We start from the raw sequence: 27106 nt of genomic DNA on the forward strand, positions 1-27106 counted from the left end.
TGCACAGTGCTGAGTGGGAGACCATGTGGCCGAGCCTCACAGCTGTGTGGATGGGAAGGCGTATCTGGCCTTGTGGCTGGCGGCTTATGGTGAACATTCTCATTTCTTTGTTCCTATGACTTTCTTTGAGCACATCTCTTAGAGAAAAAAAACCTTACTATCATAAGGTTAGGTGAAAAACTTTTAATATAGTTGCACCACTTATAGTATCTCCTTTTATTCATTTAGCATTTTGCTTGTCTTAGCAGTGTTAATCTTTGCATACGTGTTACACATTTCCCACACCAAAATAATTTATTCTTTAATTTTATTTTCATTACTTTGACATTTAGATTTTGGATATGTCTGGATGAGTGTGCCTGTGGGTGCATGTGTGTGCACGTGTGTGTGCCTGTGTGTGTGTGTGTATGCCTGTGCCTGTGTGTGCCTGTTTGTGTGTGCCTGTGTATGTGTGTGCCTGTGTGTGTGTGTGCCTGTGTGTGTGTGTGCGCCTCTGTGTGTGCCTGTGTGTGTGTGTGTGCCTGTGTGTGCCTGTGTGTATGTGTGCCTGTGTGTGCCTGTGTGTGTGTGCCTGTGCCTGTGTGTGTGTGCATGCACTCACACATGTGGCCTGTGTGTGCGTGTGTATGTGTGCCTGTATGTGTGTGCCTCTGTGTGTGTGTGCCTCTGTGTGTGTGTGCCTCTGTGTGTGTGCCTGTGTTTGTGTGCCTGTGTTTGTGTGTGCCTCTGTGTGTGTGCCTCTGTGTGTGTGCCTGTGTGTGTGCCTGTGTGTGTGTGTGTCTCTGTGTGTGTGTGGATGTGTGTGCCTGTGTGTGTGTGTGCGCGCATGTACTCACACATGTGTGCATGTGCACTTAGACATGTCTGTAATTGTGGTGAGCAGGGAGGCAAGAGGTCAATGTATGTCTTTATTGCAGTCACCTTGTTTGTTTGTTTGTTTGTTTGTTGGCAGAGCCTTGAGCTCCTCATTTAACTAGAGGGGATAGCCGGGGAGTTTTGGGGTCCCCCGTCTCATCCACCTATCCCAACCCCCAGCACTGAGGTTATAGATACACTGCCACAGCTGGCTTTTACGTGGTGTCAGGGATCCAAACTCAGACCTTCAAGCAATGGGGGAAAGCGTGATATACCCACAGACTGTCTCTGTAGCCAAACACTTAGACACTTGACAGTGTCACGGAACCAGTTCTATTAATGTCTTGGCATTCACTCCTCCAATGACACTGAGAAGAATGCTCCCCATCTCTGAAGTCTAGGTTAAATTTTGTCCTCTGGAACTTCCTTATCTTTGTGATAACCTGGGCTCGTTTAGCCTGTGTCCTGACTTAAGGCATGAGGCTCAATCTACACGGGAACTTCCTTCTCCGGGTTGTTTAATGCACCTCTCGGTTTCCTGGCTGGGTTGTGGTCTTCCTGAAATACACACTCTTCTGTCACCTCCCTGTGTGGTTCCTGCTTGTAATTTTGCCGTTACTTTTCTCTGTATTCTTCAAGGCGTTTTTTGTTTTGTTTTGTTGGGTTGTTGTTGTTGTTTTTTTTTTTTTTTTTCTCATACGATGCCCCTGATACTCTTTAGTGGTCTGCTTCTAGCGGAGGATTGAAGTTACTGGAACCTCTGAACTGTATGGAAAGCCTGCCTCTGGCCCTGCTTCCGTTGTGCATACGCAAGAGAGAGGACTGTATTTTTACCCCATAGGACAGTTATGCTTTGCTTTGCTTTTAGATCAGTGAGGAGGAGCGTGGGAAGGAGGCAGATTTGCCCGGGATAGCAACTTGGACCTGAGGAACAGCACTGTGATGACAGAACAGGAAGCCGGGGTTACTTCACCTCGAAATGTGGCTGAGAACCAGCCTGCTGACGGCCACACTTGTTACATTTCAGAGAAGTACAGAATGTGGACCAGATCAAGTTAGGGAAGGCCTCGCGCAAGCAAGGCAGCAAACTAACTGGAAATCATGTGCTGATTGGCAGCCAGGTGACAGTGTACCTTTGGAACTGCAAGGTACATCCCACACTGGGTGGCTGAGAACACAAGAGGCAGAGCTTTCCTGTTCCCCAGACCTGCCTTCTCTGAGCCCTGTGCGCTTTGTCCTGTCTCCTCCAGGTTGAGAGAGACTAGATGGATTGGAAGGGAGATGAGCTCAGCTAGGCTTAGTTATCTCAGAGGAGAACAGAGAGCAACCAAGAAGAGAGTGAGAGGGGCTGAGCAATAAAAGCGATAGGTTTCAACTGATAGGTTTCTACTGTTGGGCTGGATCACAGGAAACAAGAGACCCTTACTTACTGTTACTACAGAGCACCAACAGCCTGGTGATAGCGCTCAGTCCTGAGGGCAGAGTTCTCAGGTAAGGGGGCTCACAGCTCGCAGCTCGGACACAGGCTGCTTTCTTTTCCTGTCACTTCTGCAGCCTTCTTTCTTAGAGGTGTCATGAAATCACTCTCTGGAGTCCTCTCTAAAGGGAGAAAGGTCCTCGTAAAAGGCATTTTGTGAAGCCTCCCCTGTAAGCAGGGCCTGTTCCCTGTGAGTCCCCTCCCTAGGGCTCTTGGCAGTGAGAAGTATGAGCTGTGTCACTGTGTCTGGTGACTTCGGAAGCACTTCTAGACTGAATGTAGATTTCTAGTTTCCTTTGAGACACTTCCACACACACTTCAGTCTCAGCAAATTCCCTAGATGCGAGCTGCTCCCATTCCAGACTTTCTGCAAGCTCCAGTGATGGGCATCATGACCCAGGTGACTGTAGCATAGCCTGTGCTTCTCTGTTCTGTCTTCCATGTCCTGCCTCTCTGGCTTCTCTTGCATTAATTTCCTCAGACCCAAAGCATTTCATGCCTCGACTCCTGACTTTCTCCCCTTTTCCGGTTTACCCTCTTTGGCTCTTATGTTCTACTCCTAATTAGGTTTTCTTTAACGCCTTCCTGAACCTCAGATCTGACCTGTGCCTACCCGTTCCCTCCTGCTGTCCATCTCTCCACTGCCAGAACTCAGCTCATTAGCCCAGAGTTTGGGGATCTGCCTAGATTGGCAGGCGCTCTCACACAGAGGCCTAAGAATGGCTTCTGGCCTGGTGCCAGAACACCCTCACTTGTACATACAGCTGTGTGTTCTGCCCTTCAGCAGGAGATGGGGGTGGCTGGGTGCATTCTAAAATTAGTCAAGGCCCTTTGGGGTGTAGATGATAGAAACCAACTCAAAGCTGAAGCCTTCAGGATGTGCTGGGTTGGAGATGGAAGTCCAGGAAAGGATCTCACTTGAAGCACAGTAAGTTCCAGCTACAGATGTACTGTAAGTGGCCTGTTGTTCTTGCTTAGCTGTTCTGCCTGAAGTCTTTCACCCAGACCTGGAAAGATGAGCATTCCTGGCTAATGTGGTACTAACAGCTGTGATCCAAGACTAAGAACGAGACGTTGTCATCTCAGAGTTAAATGGACCACTCCTTTTGGTCAGTTCTAAGTATGGAGATTATGTCTCTAGGGCCTAGGCCAGATAGCATTTGGAGACTCATGAGTAATGGCCCCATAGGAACTCTGTGGGAGGGGGAGGGGCTGCTACTGAGAAAGAAAGCCCTTGGTCTTACCCACTACATTGGTGATTATTTCTGTACCTTAACTTTGTCTTCCTCAGTGTGAGCCACACTAGGGAAACCTCTGATACTACAAGAGAATTGTGAAAGGGGATTACTTTCCTGGAGTTGGCCTGTTGTAAAGCCTTCGCTGGGTGTAGTAAAAATGGGTGTTATTAATTCCCTGAACGAAGATATAAAGACCCACTGGAAGATTTAGTGGAGCTGGCATTTAAGAGAGAAATGTAAATAGCAGGGAAGGCGTTTGCATCCTCCCTGTGCCACAGGGTGTGTATTCCTGGGTGGAGAACTTACACCCTAGGCTTCCTCGCCTATAACTTGTCAAAAGTGTATATGTCAAGAGTATTAGTCACAGAGTGAGAGAGAGGCTGGGCAGCGATGGCGCACACCTTTAATCCCAGCACTCGGGAGGCAGGGGCAGGTGGATCTCTGTGAGTCTGACCTACAGAGTGAGTTCCAGGACAGCCTGGGCTACACAGAGAACCCTGTCTTGACAAAAGAAAAAAAGTAAGCTAGAGATCTCATTACTGGTTGCTGGTGAAACCAACTTGAGCAGAGGCAAAATGAAGCCTCCTGGACTCCCCCACCTTAAACTTCGATGTTGAATATGTATGACAGTTGTAGGCGTGGCTTCAGACCTGCCTTGATTCCATCTGCCTAGTGAGTGGAGGGTGCGAGTGAGCTGAAAGCATCTGTCCTGTGATCAGAATGACACACTGAAAAAAGAGTTGGGGGAGATGGGACCCCAGGCGCCCAACAGCCAAACACAGTCCTCCTCATGAATCATTCAGACAGACAGCATTTGGGAACTCTCTCACCGTCTTTAGGAGAGGTAGGGACAGCAAGAGAGGGAGAAAATGACTGTCCGTACATATTGCCCACCCAGTAGCTTTGCTAGGGAGCTTTCCTAAGGTGAGACACAGACATGTAGTATGCAAGCCTGGTGTCTGGTCTGTTCTTACGATGTCCATGGGCAGGCTGTTACCTGGAGCACGGAGATCAGGACGTAACCACCAGTGCTATAGCCCTGGGGTCAGTTTGTCAGTGTATTCTTCTCCCAGTGAGCAACTGGGGAATCTGGTTACCAAGGGCTGGGAAGCAGAGAGGGGTGACACACAAAACACTGTGTCTAGGAAGGATCCAGAAGTCTGACATGCTGGTCTTCTGTGCTATGTGAGTCCTCGTTCTGTTGTTATAATAAAAATGTGCAACGCTGGATAGGAAAGGGATTTCTTTAGCTCACACTTTAGGATGCTACAAGTTCGAGGTGGGGCTGCTCCGAGAGTTTGGCCCCAGGTGAGGGCTCCTTGGTGGATGGCTTCGTAATGGATTATTTAAGGAAGTGTCCGTGTGCCTTGGCAGTAAGCACAATCAGGGTGGGGCCGATCTTGTTCTCGGTGACCAGTTAGGCCTTCCACCAGACTCTGCATCTAAAAGGTTCCTTTCGCATCATCACCCTGGGAGCAAAGCTTCAGATGCCTGAAGGTCTGGGGAGACACCCTTAACCCATCTCCAAACCAGAGCACCTACCAAATAAGCTTTTGTCTCAAAAACATCAAAACCCGTGGTTGGCGTAGCAAACACCAGGGTGCTGGACCGTGTTCATCGCTTCTTTTTATTATGAACAGAGATGTAATGTAAAATGTAACAACATTAACCATTTTTAAATAAACACTTTATTAGTGTTGGGACAGTCACTGTGTTGCACAACTACCACCACTACCTGTTTTCCAAAATTGTTCTATCATTGCATACAAAAGCTTTCAGCGTTAAGCAATGAGCCCAGTTCCTTGCCATGACCCTCAGCTCTTGGCCACCTCTAGTCTGCTTGCTCTGTGAATTTGACTAATCTAAATGTTTCACTCAAGTGAACTCATATAACATTTGCCTTTTTGATGTATGTATAGTCCAGTTTCGAGGTTACAAACTTTCATGGCATCCTGGAGAACCACTTTCTTTGTGCTTTTTACTTGATCTGATCGCCTTCCCCCCACCCCATGTTTTCTCCTTCTTAATGTTTGCAGAGCCCCCACTTCCAGAAGTAGAGTTTTTCACTGTGCGGGGAAGGCCTCTACCACGCTTCAGGCTGAGGAAAGTCAAGGAGATAAATGGACCTATCAGGTGAGTACCTGTCTTTCTCCACACAGTGGTCCCACTATGTGAGTGGGAAGGCTTCCCTGTGAGTGGCTGAACTTGGGTAGCTGGAGCAATGCAACTGGGCCTCTTGCTTTGTTTCCCTGAACACATAATGGGCTTGCCATCCCAGTAGCATCCTTCCCAACAAAAAGTGAGACTTACAAGGGACCAGAGACAAACATTTTGGGCAGCATAGCCCCTTGCATGCACGTCCCATGGTACAACCTTTAATGATGGTGATGGTGGGTCACAAGGATTGATTGTCTCATGTCCCAGAGACAGAATGTCTCCTTCTTGCGTCAGGCTGATCTTGGAGTGTGTGTGTGTGTGTGTAGTGGTTTTGGAAAAGGTCATTTGGAGAATTCTTTTTAATCTGTTCACATATTGAGTTATATAGGCAAGACACTATGTAGTTAGTGACCAGCTGGGATTCCAGATGGCATGAGATGGGATTAATTTACCTCTGTTGAAGGACCATATTGTGCTCAGTTTTGCATTTTATTTACAAAGGTCAAGGGAAGATTAGGGAAGTTCAGTCAGTCCCGGTTCCCAGACAGGAAGATTAGCATTGGCCTGCGGATGGGATGGGAGCCGGGACACCAGGTCTAGGAGCCCGGGTGTGCATGGCCTGACCTACGTGGCCCTTTATCATTCTCAGCCCTTCAGTGTAATGGCCCGTTCAGTGCAATCAAGGTATAAATAAATCTGAGATATTTTTAAAGTACGCAAAGGCAAGTCTGGAGATACTGTGTGAGTATCCATTTGTTACAGAACAGGCTGCCCTGCTTTCAGACTGCGTTAATTTCAAGTCTTTTCAGGGACAGACATTGCCCATACAGCTCTGTTGCTTGATTCCTGGTAAGTTACTGGAAAGTATTGTAATCCTGTTGTTGTAAGGGGAACAGAAGCCTGGCATCATTCATTGCCTGAACGAATTTACAAGAGCAGATGTGATACTTAAGCCAAATCATTGCGTAAGGCAAAAAGAAAAGCCAAATGACAGCCTGCCCTGGTGGCAGTGCCCCAGCCGATGCCTTCAAAACAGGAAGTGGCGACCTGTGAGTCATGCGGGGAGGGCAGTGGAAGTGGGGAGAAGTTCTTGCAGGCTGGCCTGGTGGTCAGGTTCCAACTCACTGCCGCTGCTCCCTTCACGTCAGTCACCCGGGTTATTTACCAGGGTGTGAACTGTGCCGGTTCCCCAGCCTGGCTGCATGGCTTGAGCTGGAGGCACCAGCTTTGCCAGGCCAGAGTCTTTTGTGTGAACCCTGGCCTGGAGCACAGAGAGCTTAGGCAGATAGTGAGGCCTGTCCCAGGACTCCCTCAAGGATAATGTCTCTTACCCTTACCAGCTAACAGGAATCAGCTGGCATGCTTTATCAGCAGTCAACATTCCCAACTCTAGTCCTGGAGACTTTGCTCCCATAGGTTTGGGGTGGGACCTGGGGGTTTCTATATTTACCAGGCTAAATAGGAAGCTGCTTCCTGCCCTGTGAACGGCACCTCTAGTGGGCAATGTACAGAATCAACGCGGTGCAGGTGAGCCATGAACTCCCAATTACCTGGCAGGTTGAGTCAGTGTGGGGCTTCTTGCCTGTGGCCACCATACCTCCAAGGCCCCAGAAAAGCTGTCCCAAGTGTTGCCCAAAGGCAGCGAAACTCAATGTTTATTGATTCTGATTTGTTACTCTGCAGGTTTTACTTAATCCCTTTTGTTCAGAGTCCTTTCTGAAAGCCCAGGCTCTGTGGAAATCAGGGCCCTCACCTAACATGGCTGGGTACATAGCAGGTGGCTGGAGTCTTTCCAAATACAACAGCTACCATGGGAGAGGGCCCCCCTCCTTAACCAAGTGATTCGTGTGCTTTTAGGGAGCAGGAAATGGGGCATTAGCAATGTGGAGCAGGAAGCCCAAAATTGGTGGTAAAATAGAATTATGTGGCCTAATGAGTTTTGGAAATCACCCTAATCACATTGGTACTAGTCCAGGCATTTTTTTTTCTCTATTGAAAATTCAACGCAACCAGCATTTATGAGGAGTTGATCATAACTGAAGAAATGTGAAGGGGGGGGCAGGGCGGAGAGATGGCTTCGTAATTAAGAACACTGGCTGCTCTTCCAGAGGACCTGGGTTCAATTCCTAGCACCCACACAGTAGCTTACAACTGTCTGTGACTCCAGTTCCAGGGTACCTGTCATACATGCAGACAGTACATCAATGCACATAAAATAAAAATTAACAATTTTTAAAAGGAAGAAATGTGAAAGGACCTGCAGGTACTAGAGGCGGTCCTGTAGCCCCACCCCCAGCCCTGTTTTCAAGGCCAGTAGAGATAGGACGTTTTCACACATTATGATCCCAGAAGTAAAGGCTGAGCCCACAGGAATGGAAAGGGAGGCACGGTTTGACCAGGTGCATTTCATTCTGTTTCTTCCGACTGGCTGCCTTTCTCTCTGGAAGATAGATATTACTAAGTTTACACCTGAGTGTCAGTGCCTTTCTGTGTCCTTGTTTAAGGGACATTTTCACCGGATCCATAGGCTACTTTACATTTCCAGGATCTTGTCAACCCAGATTAACCCACGGTGACATTTTACTCCTGACCGCTCATTGGTTTGGCGTGAACTTTGGTGTCGGCTTCTGAACGGCGGGGAGTGTAAATCATATGACTTCTGTTTTAAGTCACCACATGACTGTCTGGAGCCACTCTTCAGGCTGAGCACATTCATTCCCGTAGGTGCTGGGCCTTCATGTGACTTTTAAACCCTCCCCACTGGCAGGCTTTATTTGCCCGTGTGACACACTGCCGATCAGATCCACCATGTGACAGACACAAGGTCGTGATACACTCACCCGTTTCTCCCACCTAGGGAGCCTCCCTGTGAAGCTGGGATTTGGCTTATCATCTGGCTGTAAATATGGAGGTCCACAGTAGTGAGAACTGCCAGACACTAAATCCTGTGTAGCCAGCAGTTTTTCTTGCCCAATCTGGTGAATTCAGTAAACCCGAATACACAGACCTCCAGACAAGCAGCCCGTGAGCCTTATAACATTTACATCTGGTCAGGGGCCTGATGATGAATAAGATCTCTGTTCTTCACACGGCCCCTGCCAATCTCTCTGCTTTTTCCCCTCTCCCAGTTCATATCAGGTGTTGGTCCTTCCCCTGTCCTTGCAAAGCACATTTTCTTGTGATTCTGAAGGCATGACTTCATTCTTTGGCAACACTTCTCCTGCTGACGGATATGTGGCTGCAGAAATCCTGGCCAGTGATGTTCCAGACGACACGTTGGAGATATCTATTGGAGACAGGCTCTACTATGGGGAATATTACAATGCACCTTTGAAAACAGGAAATGAGTACTGCATTCTGTTACGGATCACAAGTGAATGGAATAAGGTAGAGTTGCTTCAACGATGTTCTGACCTCGGTATTTTCCTTTTCGTATGAGATTTAAATTGTTTGCACTTGGGCTGGAGAGATGGCTCCCCAGTTAAGAACACTGGCTGCTCTTCCAAAGGTCTTGAGTTCAAATATCCGCAATCACCTCGAGGCTCACAACCATCCATAATGAGATCTGACGCCCTCTTCTGGTAGGTCTGAAGACAGCTACAGTGTGCTTGCATGTGACAATAAATAAATCTTTAAAAACAAATGATTTGCATTTACTTTTCTCCCATGTTTACGGTGGCCGCCACACAGAATAACCACAGAAACGTGTGACTTGTGAGCAGACCTTCCGATGGGTAGGCAGGTAAGACCTGCATAGGTGTCAGCCGCACTTCTGAGGGCCGCACTGCATCTCTGTTGGGACTGATCTGGTTTGAGTGCCCCTCCACCTTCTGAGTACCAGAATTCCAGAGTCCGAGTTGGGAGGGACTGTCTAGCTCTGGTGGGTTTCCTTTCTGCTCCTCCAGGATGCTGCCTTCCCCCATTCCCCAGGGGAACAGGAGGAGAGAGTGGCAAACAGGCCCTACCCTCTCCACCCCACTCTTCAGAAAGCTGGATTTCTTTCAATAATTGGCAACTGTAACGAGCTGGACAAGCTCGGAGAGTTCTAAACTTGGTGTAGAATTATGTGGGTTGGAAACCAGGAGAATTACCCAGATACTAACAAAACATCTCTTGACTGATACATTGGAAGCAAAAGTTCTCCATATTTAAAACAGGCATCTATTAACTTCTGCATAGGACAGAAGTCTGATGTACCATTGGCCTGCTGATAACAAACCAAGGCTTACTTTTTAAGATAATGTATGAGTGGCAGAGAGGCCAAGAACTACTTTGTAACAATAATATAGGGATTAAGATGTGGAAAGTTAAAGCTCAGAATACTATTACCTCAATAATTTAATGGAGTAGATACCCTGATGGGTGTAAGGCGGTACCACCTCACTTGTTCTGCATTTCCTTAAAGATTAATGATGCTCACCATCTATTCATATGCTTGGTGGCAATCTGTTCTTTAGGACAAGTGTCTATTCAAGTTCTTTACTAATTTTGTCTTTGCTTTTTTTGTCTTTATTCGTCTGTTTTTGAGACAGAATTTCTCTGTGTAGCCCTCCTGTTCTGGAACTTGCTCTGTAGATCAGGCTGGCCTCAAACGCAAAGAGATCCACCTACCTCTGCCTCAAGGCATGCGCTATTGCTGCCACTGCTGCTGCTGCCACTGCTGCCATTGCTGCCACCACCACCACACAGTTACTACTTTTAAAATTGAGTTGTTTGATTTCTTTCATTGTTGTTTGAAGTCCTCTATATAATTTGGAGATTAATCTCGTATGAGATGAAGCTGAAAATATTTTCTTCCATTCTTATGGGTTTTTTGTTTTGTTTTAATTTTAACAATGTTCTTTGAGCACAAAAACCTCATTTGTGTTGGTTCCTAGGAGGTTTTAGTTTTAAGTCTTACTTTTGGGCTTTTGATTCATTTTGAGCTTTTATATTTGGCATTAGGTAAAAGTCCAGTCTGGTTTGTTTTTTGTTTTTCTGGGTTTTTGTTGTTGTTGTTGTTGTTGTTGTTGTTTGTTTTTTGTTTTCTGTTTCCTGTTTTTTGTTTTTTGCTTTTTTTTTTGTTTTTTTGTTTTGTTTTGTTTTCGAGACTGGGTTTCTCTGTGTAGCCCTGGCTGTCTTGGAGCTCCCTCAATAGGCCAGGCTGACCTTGAACTCATAGATCCACCTGCCTCTGCCTCCCAAGCACTGGGACTAAAGGCATGCACCACCACAGCTGGCTTGTTTTTGTTTTTGTTTTTTTAATATCTGATCACCACTTGTTGAAAAACTCTCTGGTCTCCATTAAATTCTTGTTCTAGTTTCTGGCCCAGTTACTGGGATGGTAAAAAGCAACTTTACGGGAGGAATTTATTCAGCTCACAGTTCGAGATTACAGCACATCCTTTTGGGAAAGTCAAGGCAGGAACCTGAAGCAGCTAGTCCCAGTAAAGAGCAGAGAGAGAATGTGTGCATGTGTGCATATTACTCAGGTCACTAGTCACTACTATTTAGTCCAGGACCCAAATATAGGGAATGGTGCCACCCATGGTGGGCTGGGTCTTCCTTGTCAAATAAAATGACCAAAACAATTCCCCATACTTGCATATAGATATACCCATAAACCAACCTGATCCACACAGACCCTCTAGGTTTCTCTTTCTAGGTGATTCTTAGATTGTATTGAGTTGACCAAACTAAACGCTAAAAGTACTTCTCTCATGCCAGGCGGTGGTGGCGCACGCCTTTAATCCCAGCACTTGGGAGGCAGAGGCAGGCAGATTTCTGAGTTCGAGGCCAGCCTGGTCTACAAAGTGAGTTCCAGGACAGCCAGAGGTACACAGAGAAACCCTGTCTCCAAAAAAAAAAAAAAAAAAAAAAAAAAAAAAAAAAAAGTACTTCTCTCAAACATATCTGACATATATCAAGAATTCATTGGTGGATGCTGGATTCTGTTTCATTGACTTACATCCTGTCTTCACGGTATGTTTGAAAGCATAAGTCTTCCAACATCTCCAACATCTCCATTTTTTCCTTTTATGTATTCATCCTAATCAATAGCCCCGCTCTGTCCCGAGGCTAAGGGAGGAATACGGCGTGTCTTCTCCCGAGTTCTCACCTTCTCGTGTGCTCTGTTATCAACTTGGATGAGCTCTGTCACCTTAATGCCATTTTAAAATCACTTTCTCCTCTTCTTTTTAATGCCAGCGCTGTGCATAGTTGGCCATCTTTTCTCTGTCCATCACTTGTTCAGATTCTTGTCTCTTGCTTTTACCGAGCTCCTTGCTCCAGCTACTGCAGGGTGAGTTTTATAAACTGTGCAGTTGACCCAGGCACACCACTTCACTGATCTTCCTGCGTCACTTGGCCCCTGTCAGTTTCTCGGTTGTAATGTTTCCGTTACCTGCTTTGCCCTTTGCTTCTCGTTGTCTTCACATAAGCATTTCTTCATTCCTAATTTGAAAACTAGCCTCAAGCCAAAATTGAATTATATTTGAAACCTGTGGCTAGTTAAAGCTTTTCCTCCCAGAAGTTTTCAATTTAAATATATTTTTAAAATCCTTTTTAAGAACATAAAAACCAGAATACCCAATGTGTCACTTGAAAGAGAGCCTCATAGTGACATGGAAAGGGTAGCTCTATAGCTTCTTCCCGAGGGAAACTGCACTGACATTCAAGAGTCCCAGCTGTCCCCATCGACAGCTGTGTGAGTGACAATTACCAGAGAGGAGATGCTCAGTTCCAGTGAGTTTGTAGGTCTCTTGCTTTTTCTTGTTGCTTTCTTCCTGAAAGCACATTTTGGGTGACTGAAGTTGTTAAGCATCATCCAGAGAGACAAAATATTATTATTATTATTATTATTATTATTATTGGTTTTCTTTTTTATTTCTTTTTTTATTAGATATTTTCTTCATTTATAATTCATGTGCTATCCCGAAAGTCCCCTATACCCTCACCCCGCCCTGCTCCCCAACCCACCCATTCCCGCTTCCTGGCCCTGGCATTCCCCTGTACTGTACTGGGGCATATGATCTTTGGAAGACCAAGGACCTCTCCTCCCATTGATGGCTGACTACGCCATCCTCTGCTACATATGCAACTAGACACACGAGCTCCAGGGGTACTGGTTAGTTCATATTGTTGTTCCACCTATAGAGTTGCAGACCCCTTCAGCTCCTTGGGTACTTTCTCTAACTCCTCCACTGGGGGCCCTGTGTTCCATCCAATAGCTGACTGTGAGCATCCACTTCTGTATTTGCCAGGCACTGGCATAGCCTCACAAGAGACAGCTATGTCAGGGTCATGTCAGCAAAATCTTGGTGGCATATGCAATAGTGTCTGCGTTTGGTGGCTGATTATGGTATGGATCTCCGGGTGGGGCAGTCTCTGCATGGTCCTTCCTTCTGTCTCAGCTCCAAACTTTGAGGCAAAATATTATTATACCAGAGCTTCTCGCTGCCTGCAGAGAACACACATCACTACTTCCTGTAGAACCTAGATGCAATCTCAGAACTCTCAGCCGAGTTCTCAGGCAGTCCATGCCGGTTGTTCAGAGCTGGCACTTAGGAATAACGCTCCTGACGGTCCATTGTCTACCCCTGGTGTAAGCTTTCTGAGATCTTTTGGAAACCCACAGAAGTGATGTCTAGAACCACTCCCATATGTGTAACCCATGCCAGCCCCTTGAACACTGGTGATAATTGGCTGAGTTATGAGATGTAAGAGATGAGGTTGGGGTTGGAGCTCAGTGGTAAAGCCCTAGCCTAGCATGTATGAGACTGTGGGTTTAATCCCTAGCAACACAAACTTATGAAAGTTAGATGAGACCTTAAAGATTTTCTGGTTCAAATTAGGGTATGAAGAGTCAGAGAGTCGGGGGGCTTTAGCATGTGAATTGAACTGTTTAAAATGATGCCCTGTGTCTCACATTACACTGTTTAAAATGGTGCCCTGTGTCTTCTACTTAGATGGACCTCTCTGTTTCCCTTCCAGGTGAGAAGATATTCCTGTGCTGTCTGGGCTGAGGTAAAAGGTAAGGCCGTGTTTTCTCTGTGCACTCTGTCCTTCCCCCATGCTCCATCTGCAGCACCAATCTGATGCTGGACACTTGCTTTAAATTGTCACAGGTGGTGACAGACATACACGTTAAGGCATCTTCAGAAAAATATAGACATTCTCATGCCATAGGGTGTGACATATTCAAGCCATTACTGAAGAGTTGGGAGCTCATGAAATTATATAAAGAGCCATGAATGGGACCATCCCTGCTATCAGCCTCCTGTCTCTCCCGTGGCAGTGTCAACTGCCCTTACTGTTTTTCTTCTGTAGCCATGAGACAGGAGAGACGAGCCCTAGACACCCAGATGAGTAACTTCAACGGGAACAAAGTTTTACAGTTTAGAAGAGTTCTTCCTCCTAGCTTGAGTGGCTTTCCATTGGCTGAGTCACCCTGGATTTGCAATAGCGATCAGTCTGTGTTGGGTGTTGTGTGGGTTATGTGGCTTGTTGGGGAGAGAGAGCAGTTGTTCTATCAGAATGACACTGAGAGGAGGAGAAGATTCTAATCAAGGTTAAAGGCACTGGAAAGCTTGTAACAGACCAAAATGAAGAGCTATAGAAGCCTGAGACCCGCTGTTTGGCTTACACCATGCATACACACACACATACACACACACAGGGTCACATACCAATAATGACAATTGAGTTTAATGGTAGATCACACATACAGGGAAAGGCACAAAAGATTGCATCTCCTAGAGTGTGGCGTGGACCATATATGGCTGAATCCCAGCACTTATGGGCAGAGGTTGGAGGATAGTGTCTGTCAGCCTGGGATCCATAGCAAGACTCTGCCTAAAACAGTGTGGTGGGAATTTGTGTCAGCTAGAGACATAGCTACTCATGCTATTTTGTTTAAGAACGTTCTGTGTTATTTGCACAATGAGAAATTACATACTGATGCATCTCTCAGAATCGTCCTCACTGTTAAGTGATGCATAATTATATTAATAAAAATAATTTATTTACAGAATAGAACTATCCTACATCTAGGGGAAAAATAAGACCGAACCCCCAAAGGAATGCAGGGAAAGAACCGAGTTCAAAGGTTGGTTACCACATCCAACTCCAAGGCTGGGGAATCCAAGGGTTGTATATTTTTTTCTTGATCAGATCCAGATGTACAACTCTGCTACATGGAAGATATAATCACTCTCAAACTTTAGTATATGACACCAAATGGCAAAAAGCAGTGCCCTTGAGAGCAGCCACCCCCTGCTGGGTAGATAAAGCCTTGGCTGTCCTGGCAGCAGCTGGGAGCATGTGATCAGTCAGGCTTCCTGACTTGGTCTGCCTGATGGGACAGTATGTCTGTTGGCTCCAGATCTAGGTCTTGCTGACGAGGTATGTGTTTAGAGCCTTCCCTTTCCATGAAGAGTTTTCAAAGGGGTTGGGAAGCTAACTCAGGATTGAGTAATCACGGATCCTTGATTGTCAGGCTCCCATGTAAGGACGTTTGTTTAAAAGCCATAGGCAGCCAGCCAGCGGAATTGATTCCCAGGAATTCCATTAGTTTGTACCTAATTTCAGAAAACTTGTTAAATTTATAACCTCTGACTATAGACCAATTCCTGGGAATAGGCTGAGGAATGCTGCCCACGGGCCACACGTGTCTCCTTTAAGTCCTTACACCCCATCCCTACTTCTGAGCATAGCCTCAGGAGACAACCGCTGTAGTGGTGAGGCGGCGTGACCTCTTTCAGGATTGAGGTGGACGGACTTTACAATGGGTGCTCTGTTTTAGAGGGGCCTTAGCAGGACATGTGGAGGAGGGGCTCAGAGAAGGAGGCTTCTGTTTGTCTGCCTCTCCCCTCATCTTACTTTCCACCTTTTTATCTCTACTCAAACTTACAAGAGTAGAAAAGCTGATTTTGATGCTGGGCCAGGTGAGTTATCTGGCAGCTTGTATCTTAGATTGCCATCTTAACAGAGATGTGTGCTGTGGTCAAGCTCTTTTCTGAAGCAGTTTAATGAAGAGTACAGGAAACAAGCATCCAAAACATCCAAAACCTTCAGTGTGTGCCAGTGCACACCCGGGAGCTCCAGGGACAGAATAGAGTGCGTACAAGGGAAATATAGTTGTGAATAAGATGTGCAAGCTTTCAGACACAGACAAAACTTCTGTGATCTACCCTACTGGAAACTATTGGGTGTGATTGGGAGAGATTCAAAGCAGGCAGAAGAAACGGAAGAGGCCGTAGTTGGTCCTCTGTGATGCATAGGAAGGATTTTGAGAATATCCGAGTGGCTTTTCTAATTGTATTTTTCTCCGCACCCTTAATTTAAGAATTGTTACTGAGAACCTTGGATCCTTACACTTGGGAGGCAGAGGCAGGTCAGTCACTGAGTTTGAAGCCAGCCTAGGCTACGTGGTGAGATGCAGTCTTGAAACCCAAATAATGATCATGCAGCAATACAAACTCTAACCAGGACAACTCCCACTAGGAAATTTGGAGAGGGGTGTGATGCAGGTCCATCCCCTGATCATTTCAGGTCTTTGATGCACAGTGCTCGGCACTCTTCTGGTTTTGCCCAGTGCTGAGTTTTGTTTTTACCTTTTCACAGTGCCATTACTAAGAAGGCTTGATAGCCAGGGAATTGTGTTTGATGTCCAATGCAGAGGCCTGAGAATCCTCACTCCAGCAAGCCCCTGATCACACAGTGTCTTGTAACTTGGCTAGTCCTCAGCCTCCTCTGCCTGGGTTGAGATTCCTCCCAGCCACAAAGTACTGTGAGTCTGTGATCTCTTGAGTCACGGAGATGCTGGCAAGCTATAATCGGGGACCATTCTCCAGACACAGGCATGAAACACAAGGCATTGGTGACTCCCCGCTTCTCTGTCAGCCTGCACACTGCGTGCCTTTCATTTCTATCCACACAGAGCTCAGGCTTCATCCCTGTAGCACAGACAGATAGGTGGCAGAGCCTCCCGGTTCATCTCCCATCACACAAGTTCAGATTTCCCCTCTTTATCCCAGCTTGTGGCCACCTGACCCGCCTCTGAATGCACAACTCATTCTAGTGTTTCCATTGGTGGCTCTTCTAGGGTTCCCTGTTGCTTCCCAGCCTTCTGCCCGAGACCTCTGACACCAGCACCACCCACTGGTTACGACTCTCATTCTTTTCCATTCCTACGGGTATCCGAGCTATTCTCCATCTCTCTCTTTAATGTCTTTGCTCACATATGATCACTTCCACCTGAATGCCCTGTTGGCTCCCTGGGGGAGGGGGGGGGCTGTTTGCTGCAATCCACCGTTCAAGATGGAAACCTAACATCGTCTTCCCGAAGTCTTTCAGAGCTTCTCAGGGTCACCCCTCTGTCTCCTTTTCTTCAGCTGTTCTCCCATGCTGTCGAGCAGGTGGTGATTGTCTATTTCTGTGAGATTTCAAACATTTGGGGAGAATATTGAAAAAACAAAAACAAAAAACTGGACGATTGCCCAGCATGCATTAGATGCTCACATTGAATGCAGTAGGTAGGCAGCCATCAGATTTTTTTTGAATAATGCAGCACAGATTTAATACTTGTCAAGTTAAATAGGCAGGGAAAATTTGCAAGCTACAAGCCTAAGGTGAGCACACGGGTACCGGAGTCAGCCTGCTGGATCCAGGGATCTGTGGCTTCAGTCAGCTGAAGGCTGAGATATTTTGGAAAGCAGCGGCTGCTGTACTGACCGTGGGAGGGCTTTTCCCCTTGTCCTTATTCTTCAAACAACATAGTATGTCAGCTATTTGCATAGCATTACATTGTTTTCACCATTCTAAGTAATCCGGAGACAGCAATGTCACAACACATTTTAAGTGGGACTTTACTATTGAAAATTTCTGTTTTCTTCGGGGAGGGTTTTCTGGAACTAATCCCCTAGGGATACTGGTAGAATTTCTGTCTCTCTGTCTCCCTCTGTCTCTGTCTCTGTTTCTCTCTAAAGGTTTCCCTAGGGATTTGGAGGATCTCTCTCTGTCTCTCTCTGTCTCTCTGTCTCTGTCTCTCTGTCACTCTCTCCCTCTCCTCCCCCACATTCACCTTTATCTGGTTAGTCAGTCAAAGACTGTTCTAAGTGACGCTGTGGAGAATGCACTCTGAGGATGCAGCCTTCAGCAAGGAGATTCTTCCAATAAGCCTGTCACACAAACCCTTGAACTTGGGTCTACAGGTCAGAATTTAGGTCTTGAAGATCCTAGGGGTGGGCCATGTTTGACACTGGAAATATTCTGCTAGCTTTGAAAAGCCACATAGCAAGGAATGCCGGTGGCCGGCAGGAGCTCAGAGACAGACCTCGCTGATAGCTCATAAGGAAATGTGGACCAAGTTCTGCAACTTCAAGGGACTGAATTAAGCTGACAGTGGGGACAAACTCTGGAGCACTCTTCCCCAGAGCCATTGGATGGGAGGGTGAGCCACTAACACGCTGAGTCCAGCCCGGTGATGGTGGTGAGCAGAGAACCTGTCACAGGAACCACATCAGGACTGAGCTAATGGGTGGGCTTGTAGCTGAGCAGTGTGTTGGTTACAATAAAATGAATTCAGCATTGCTGCTGCTTTATCAAACATTACCTCTGAATCTATCGCCTCCTTTGCCCCGCTTTTCTGTGTTGCCCATGGTGGAGAAGTCAGATAAGAATAACACAGAAAGGGCTGGAGAGATGGCTCAGTCGTTAAGAGCACTGACTGCTCTTCCAAAGGTCCTGAGTTCAAATCCCAGCAACCACATGGTGGCTCACAACCATCTGCAATGTGATCTGACGCCCTCGTCCGGTGTGTCTGAAGACAACTACAGTGTACTCATATACATAAAATAAACTAATCTTTAAAATAAAAAAGAATAACAGGAAAAAAGAATACACTAAATCATTACTTATTCTTCTGTGTTCAAATGAATGTACCAACTGCTCTCTGGATGTGTCCTAAGCCAGACTGAATCATGATGGCGTTAATTTATTTCTACCATTGGATGGCAACAGTTGCTTTCAGGAAATGACCAGACCTGTGTACATAATGCCCACACCCAGAGGAAGTCGTCAAGATTGTCACAGGGTCTAACTTCCTCTTCAGCACCTGTGGTCTTTCTATCAGTAAAAGATTAAAGAGAAGCTGGGTTTGCTCCCAAGCAGAGTCTCTGCAGAGAGGAGGCTATCGTTCAAGTGTATTTACTTTCTCTAAGAATGACTAACAGCACATGAGTTTCTAAGAGAATATTCTGCAGATGATTCACAGGGAAAATAAAAGGCCCCACAGCATGAGACTGGAAGGGAGGGGAGCCTGAGAATGGCAAGACCATAAAAAGCCTATCTTTCAGAGTGGCCACTTGTAAATTTTATTAGGCATTCACAGAGGAAGAAACTGTACAGCCACACCCATGAGCGCTGCTGTAGACTTTGAGGTTGTATGAATAGCAAACCAAAAGACCTGTAGCCAAGGACTGGAAACCCGTGCTGGGAGCCAAAATCTAAAGATGCTATGCAAAATAAAGGGCACTTTCTTATTTCTTTTACATCTGTGTATGTGCCGATGTCTGTGTGAGTGAATGCCATATAGGAGCAGCTCCTTCAGAGGCCAGAACGGAGTGTCAGGTCCTCTGGAGCTGTCGTTACAGGTGGTCCTGAGCTGCTGGTTAGCAGGGGTTCTGGGAACTGAATTCCACTATTCGAGAAGAGCAGCCCATGCTCTTAACCTCTGAGTCATTTGTCTCACCAGCCTAAAGGTTCCTTTTTTAACACTGAGTTTCAATAGTAATGTCTAGCGCAAGGGATAGCATGGCTCACTGCGGAGGTGGGTGCTGCTGGTGGATGGGTCAGGGGAAAGTCGGCGTCCTCAGCTCCTATTTGCTTCTGTCTTGCTGCAGTGTGAGGGGTGTCAGTATCTTCCCACCTGTATAAAGCATGTCAGCGGAGTCACACAATTTCCGTCTAAGTCAGATAAACAACTGCCAGCGACCTTTGTGAGACCTGGAAGAGAAGGCTAGGGCTGAACAATAAACAAGGACTTTGTACAAAGAGGGTGCCACCATTCTGAAGGTAGCTTGAAGTCAAGGCCAGCCCAAGTGATGGCTTGGCTCTCATGCATAGCAACAGTGACAGCGTCTCTAATGAGTCAGTGTGGAGCATGAGGGACCCTGGATGTCTCCCCTTTTCTCCTCTCACAGACTCACTCATTGGCCAAGGAAGTGGGGCAGAAAGCAGTGTATTTTGACTTCCACTAACAATTAACAGTACCGCTGTGGACAGAGTGTGCGATATGAGGGCCGTAGTTAGGCTTTGGAATGGGCTAGAGAACAATGCAAAACCGACATCAGCTAGCTAAGGAGTAACTCCTGATGAGCAAATCCACAGCTCACACAGCATGGACTCCAGTCCACGGTCCTTCAGTTCAGCATTTTCATTCATCAAAGACTAAAGTGTGGAGGAAATACGTGAGGAAAATACTGATAACAAAAACTGGAGAAGAAGTGTTAGCTGCACGAAGTACTCAGAGCATAAAAGCACCAGAATCTCTTTAACCCCTGTATCTCCAATGCTATGTTCCCTCCTTGTCTCTGTCTCTGTTCCTCTGTGTTGTCTCTCTGTCTCTCTCTCTGCTTTTGTTTGTTTGTTTTGTTTTGAGACAAGGTTTCTCTGTGTAACCCTTGTTGTCTGGAACTTGCTCTGTAGAGCAGACTGACCTTGAACTTAGTACTCTTTCTGTCTCTGCCTCCTGAGAGCTGGGGTCATTTTCTCTTAAAAACCAAAGCCTCACTGATTGAGCAAACGATGCTTTTTAGCTATTGTAGTAGTTTTGTGTCTATAAAATACACGCTTTCAAGTGTGGTTGCCTATAAGACTCCCACTTTAATCAATATAACCAGAAAATTCTCACCCACTTTAAGATTATATAAATATATTTAACAACATTTTCCAGTTCTTTCATATTTCAGCATATCTCTTTAATCTACCTGAATTTGATTTTGATGAGTGGAATCAGCTGTAGTGATTAAAATCACTTTATTCTAATCAGCCATTTTTCCTCCTTTCTAGATATAGGTCATTTAACAGCTCATTCAGTTATTTGAAAGTTACAAAACGATAGTCACAAAAGGTGACAGTAGCTGACATTTGCCATGCTGACGTGGTACTATGTGGCAAATCGTTATTTCTCACAGTAACCCTGGAAGGTGGGTGCTCTTGTTAGGATTTTCAAGCGCTTAGAGCATCCCTCAGTGTGGGAACTGAAACAGGCAATGGCCAATGCACTGGTTTGAAGTCCCACTGCTAGAGAGGGACGGTGTGGAGATAGGACGTGAACACCCTCATTCCAGTTTTCAACTTTTGAGATGGCTTCATGGGGCTGGGTTTGTTCCTGTGCACTGTATTTTGTTCTACCATATTCTTTCCTATGCTAATAGACCATCGCCTTGATGTCTGATAATCAAGTCTTTTCATATAAAATATACAAGTAAATTCCAATTTCTTCACTAGTCTCTTTCCATTTGATAATTTCGAATCCTAAAATGCCAAGGCCCTCTTCTTCTGAATATGAAAAGTATAATTTTTCTTTTATTATAATTTTGAGATAGGGTCTTACTGTGCAACCCAGGTTGACCTCATGATCCTCCTTCCTTGACTTCTTAAGTGCTGGGATTATAGGTGTATATACCATATAGCTGGTCAATCCATGGTTTTCTAGAAAGTCTTGGGGTAACACTTTTTGAGACAGTGGATTTTCCTTGACTATTAAAAGTGGTGTGTTCCATGTCTGTGCTTGCAGGTGCCCTGGACCCCACAGGGTTTCCACTGGAACTAAATTGCTCTTAAATGGGTTATAGATATCTGAGCCAGGCTTAATTGCTCTGTGCCTCTGACTCTCCCCTGTGAAGAAGGGAATATAAACACTTCTTAGCAGATGCACGAGTTAATTTTTCATCATGACAACACAGCTTAGGCGAGTAAGAGATGTGACTGGGCTCACAGTTCCAGGGGAGTCTGTGTAGAGTCAGCCAGCTCCATTGCTCTGGCTTGAATGAGGTGGCTCACCATTGCTGGGGCAGGCTCATCCCACAGTGGCCAGGAAATGAAGAGAGGGAAGCAAGCCCAAGCCAGCCAGCTTCTTCTGCTGCTGTTCACCCAAACCCTTGGCTTATTGAATAATGGTGACCATATACAGGGTGGGTTTTCCCTCTCTCACAGACACACCCTGGAGTATACTTTCCAAACCTCCCAGGTATCCCTCAACACAACCGAATTGGCATTCCAAGTTAACTGCCACAGGAGCCTGAGTTAGCTTGTGAGATGCTTACAACAGTGTGTGCCACTCAGACTGGTAAATGCGTGTTTTCTAATAAAAATCACTGCTTTTGGTGGAGACGTGAAACTCCAAATAAAGTCTCTTGGACCAAATGTGCAAACACAAATGTGGGTGGTTTTCAATTTGTAATCAGGGATGGCCCTGAAATTGTCATGTGGTGTTTCCTACATAGGACACATGTTCTGAGGACTTTCACATGGACTTTGAGAGCCCGTGGGACAGATAAGAGTGCTACTATCCTGCTGATAATGTAGTGAAAACAGAGGTTTTATAATTTATAAAATTTATATGTAACTACTGGAACTGACTAACATTTTTGAAGCCTGCATTCCAATGATGGCAGGATGACTTCTTCCATCAGCAAGGAAGTGACCCATAAAAGTCTGTCAAAGTGACCGGAGTGAGGATCTATCTGTACACAGCGCGCCTCATGTAGCTTTGGTGTGTCCACAAGTTTGGGTTCTTTTTTTTCTCCCTTGTAACTTTAATATGATCTGGTTTTATGCTTCCTTGATAGAAATACTTTGAAACTGTGGTTTCCTGAGGCCTGAGATCCATAGGAGCTGTTGGGGACGCAGGGGCTCTGTGGAGTCATTCTTGGGATTCTTTGTTAAGTGAAGCCCAACTTCAGATTAAAACAGAATGTGCGCAGTTGGATGTGGCTCTCCCGGGAGGGCCGTGACTGGACATGGTGATGGGATGTGGTGATGGGACGTGCTGTGGGCTCATCATGTGGTCTCTTCCCACAGACTCATCGCTCACAGCGCAGCAGATGGTGGGTGTTGGACTGGGCTCCGTGGCTTTTGTGACCATCCTTGCATTCCTCTCCTTCTCAGCAGTGTGGTATGTGAGACTGTCACTTTTGAAGAATGAGTGGAATTGGGGGGAGGCTGGGGTAGGAGTCATGCAGAACAGCTGGGCATGAGGGAGGGTCGGGGCTCAGGCAGCAAGGAGACAGTGTGACTGACCCTGCAGCTGAGAGTAGGAAAAGCTGGAATAGTGATGACCGCCCCATCAGTCCAGCAGGAAGGCTGGTCTCCTGTGTGGCCTCCCTGCCTGGGCCCTGTGGACCTGGGTATGAGCCACACATGGGGAAACAGCAGGGTGTGCAGTGTTTGTGCCCTCTCTCCCCTGTCTCTGTCTAGATGGCTCAGCCTGGGAAGACTGACTTGATGATGCACAGATGTTCTGACAGCTTCTCAGGCCCATCTGTGGTATGGCTCCCATCCTAAGCCCTTGTGTGGGGCTGAAACTTTCTCCAACCCAGCATGACCTCATTCCTGAATTCAAGATGATAGCCATCTCTGTGGAATCTTAAAACTTGGGAGCAGTTTATGTGTGTTTCGTGCTTTCTGGATCAGTTGTATATCCGTGACCTCAAGACTCATGTCCAATGTAACACCACAGGCCACAGACCCTGTGAGTCAGCCCCTGTTTACACTGGATGTGGACAGGCCACAGACCCTGTGACTCAGGTCCCATAGACATTGGGTGTTGAACCTCCGCCTCTTCCTTTAATTAGTTCATCTACTAACTAGTTCAGGATCTGTTCTCCTCAATAGGTAATGAGATGGGCTTAAGTCTGGGCTGGAATTGATGAAGGAGATCACCAGATAAAGAACACTGATATGAATAAATGTTTCAAGCATTTTAGGATTAGCCCCTGGCCTATACCAGAAAGTACAATAGCCTGGCTACTCTCTCAGGTTCCCTTCGTGGCTTTGATATAATTCCTGTCGTTTGTGTGAGACCAAAAGTGATGTCTGCTTTCCAGAAAAACCCATTCTGTAATTTCTTCCTCATTCTTCTTTTTTGTCCACATTTTCTTACTCACTTTCTATAAAATTGTTCTGTGCCTCCCTTGAGCTATTTGGGTTTTGTGGTAATGTAGGAACAGTGGACTGAAGCAGCATCCAGCGCATGGTCAGCATCTACATGAGCTTTAGGAATTAGGAAGAACGGTGAATAACATACCCTACGCACATCCCAGTAACCATGACTGAAACTGTGTTCATATAGCCCATGAAACATCAGCTATAGGCCAGGCTGGCTTACTGTCCATGTGGATATACAGGTAGAGTGTATTAAGTTTGACTTTTAAAACCCTTGGGTATTCTTCAACTTTTTCTCTTAAGACAGCTCAACTCCAAGGTTGTGAGTTTTCTCTTCTCCCCCCTCCCTTGCTAGACATACACAAGAGCATGGGAAATAAAGGGGTGTGGTTACAACCTCAGGGTGGAACACAGAAGAGTGTGGATCTAGAACTGTGCACCAGCAGGGTCATGGCTGGGGTGTTTTCTGCTTGCTTGTGGGGTGTTTGTTGGGAACCTGGTGCTATAATATAAATGTGATTTGTCTCCACAAAACTCTTGGTGAAATTTGATTGGGGTGAGACTTTTACAAGCTGAATTGAGTGTCAGGAGGCACTGGTTCCTTCCTGATGGGACTGGCTTAGTTACCACAAAGCATGTGGTACTCCTGAGTCCAGCCCTCCTTCTGCGTTCACTAAGCTGTGAAGCATCGAGACCCTCATCAGAAGTCAAGAAGATGCCTGTGTCATGCTTCCCAGACTCCTGAATCATGAGCCCAAGCTATCAGTTTCTTTTTTCTTTTGAAATCACTGATATTTACCTACTCAAATACCATCAAACTGTCCATAAAGCCGTTCCAACATGGTGGGGTTTGGGTAAGTGTTCTTTCTGCTCAACTGGGAAAAAAGTGTTCTACTCAACTGCAGAGGGAGGCAGTGTTCTCGATGGCAGCTGCCGGTCCTTGCTAGTAAGAGAGTGTTCTGTCCTTTGAGTAGCTAACCATAGATAGCAATTTAGGACCAATATTTCTACAGCTCTCTAATTTTGCATTCTAGAATAACTGTCCAAGATGCCCACATGGGGACTTAACATAATTACCACTGAAAGGAAGAAATCTCACTTGTTTAATATATATATATATATATCAACTTGGATTCAATAACTGGTGAAACGTTAAGTAGACTATCAGCCTGAACAGTGTAGAAATAAATGCAAAAGGAGTTCATCCACAGCTGCAAAAATAGCGACCACGCAAACGTCATTTCCTCTGATTGTTCCAATTGCGATGCGGAGCTGCTCTGGGCACACACCCAACAGGAGCAGGTGGTATTTGCAAGAACCTCAATTCATTTTCCTGCCGTTCTTCTTAAATGGTTTTCCCACAGTGTGAAGAACGTGTTTTTACATGATAATACCTTCTCCCCTCCTTACCTTGACTCCCAATCAACGTGTAGAATGACTCTTAGGAAACTTACTGGTGTCCTGGGAAAATTGCAGTCAAAAACCTGAGACAAAGGACCCTCCATAGACCACGGTGCTAATCTGGATTGGGAGGCCCAGTCACCAAAGCTAGATCTGGAGCCAGAGTGATGGAGCAGTCTGAAGACTGAGATGGAGTCCTGGGACCCATGCACTGGAAGGAGAGAGCTGATTTCTGCATGTTGTCCTCAGAATGCCGCTTGTGTTCTGTGGTGTGAACGTCTCTCTCTCTCTCTCTCTCTCTCTCTCTCTCTCTCTCTCTCTCTCTCTCTCTCTCTCACACACACACACACACACACACACACACACACACACTAAGGATAAATGTAATTTTAAAAATATAGCTCGATCCTACTGTGGGGGTGGTGAGAGGTTCTTTCCAACCTTGGGGACCATTTTGATCCAGCTTTGAATTATCTTCAAATTGGAAATTGGAATTGAAGTGTTGCTCAGTCATGGAACACACTTGCTTGTGCAACAGGCATGTCTTTCATTCTGTCTTTGCAAGGTTCTGTGTGGTAGGAATGTCAAGGGGTTTTGGTCCCAATTTTAAAGGAAGAAATGGGTGGTGGTGATGGCACATGCCTTTAGTCTCAGCACTTGGGAGGCAGAGGCAATCAGATCTACAGAGCCAGTTCCAGGCCAGGGCTACAAAGAAACCCTGTCTCAAAATAATAAAAATAAAGACGAGAGAGAGAGAGAGAGAGGGGGGGGGGAGAGAGAGAAGAAGAAGGAGGAGGAGGAGGAGGAGGAGGAGGAAGAGGAGGAGGAAGGAGAAGAAGAAGGGAGGGTAGGAGAGGAGAGAAAAGGTGGGCACTTAGAGAGGGAGACAGGGACGGAGAAACTGGTGCCGGCAGATTTGTGACTTGAGTCTTGCCAGCCTTTGCATTAACCACCGAGACTATCTGTAGAATGTATCTTTGGTTTTGGAAAAGCCATGTTTTTATATTTCCAAATAACATCATGTCATCTTTAAACTATATCACTATAAGTCTCTGTATTACCTAGAGGATTCTCAGTGCCTCTCCTTTGACTGCTCAGTACCATCTATCACTTCTAGAAGGAGCCACAAACAACCAAGTAAAGGAATAGAGACCGATTAGGGAAAACGGAGTAGTGTTTCCTAAGACCTAGAATTGCTGCATTTGGGGTAGACCCAGAGCAATGTGTTTATCTTGAAATTTGTGGCAGCTTAGAATAAAGTTAATGGTTAAATTGATTTAAATTGATCAGTGAACCCTTTTGATTGCTAAACTCTCATTCTGATTTTCAAAATATTTTACTTTTGTATTTTCTTCTCAGGAGAAAAAAAACCAAAACCAACCAAACAAACAAACAAAAAAACCAACCAATCCACTGGCATAGCAGTCTAAGGACCTTTTGTCTATGACAGTCATTGCCTAAGGCCAGGCATTTGTTTCTAAAGGGAGGGAGGGTGTGGTTTTTGTGTTCAAGTTTATACAGTGATACGATAAAGTAAGTAATTTAAAAAGATTTGTTTTATGTGTATGATTTTTTAAAAAAGATTTACTTATTTATTTTATGTATATGAGTACACTGTCACTGTCTTCAGACACACCAGAAGGCATCAGATCCCATTACAGATGGTTGGGAGACACTATGTGGTTGCTGGGAATTGAACTCAGGATCTCTGGAAGAGCAGTCGGTGCTCTTAACCGCCTAGCCATCTCTCCAGCCTGTGTATAAGTATTTTACACACATGTAGAAAACAGCATTACATCCCCCGAAATTGAAGCTATGGATGGCTGTGAGC

General features: G+C 45.8%; 1 protein-coding gene across 2 annotated transcripts in view; it reads left to right on the plus strand.

Annotated features, from left to right (window-relative positions):
• The window catches only part of Susd1 (sushi domain containing 1), a 130259-nt gene extending 104615 nt beyond the window's left edge, over positions 1-25644 (plus strand). Inside the window, exons 13-17 of one of the 2 annotated variants that reach the window (XM_021160589.3) lie at positions 5607-5703; positions 8856-9114; positions 13699-13738; positions 22792-22885; positions 23188-25644. In XM_021160589.3, coding sequence (XP_021016248.1) covers positions 5607-5703; positions 8856-9114; positions 13699-13738; positions 22792-22885; position 23188 — 491 coding nt within the window. In that variant the 3' untranslated portion in view covers positions 23189-25644. Of the gene's footprint in view, positions 1-5606; positions 5704-8855; positions 9115-13698; positions 13739-22791; positions 22886-23187 lie in introns of those variants that run through there. The other variant, XM_029476668.2, reaches the window with a different exon arrangement.
• The last annotated feature ends 1462 nt before the right edge of the window (positions 25645-27106 follow it).

Source organism: Mus caroli, unplaced genomic scaffold (genome assembly GCF_978045245.1).
Source record: "Mus caroli unplaced genomic scaffold, Mus_caroli_1 scaffold_6, whole genome shotgun sequence".
Classification (NCBI taxonomy): Eukaryota; Metazoa; Chordata; class Mammalia; order Rodentia; family Muridae; genus Mus; species Mus caroli.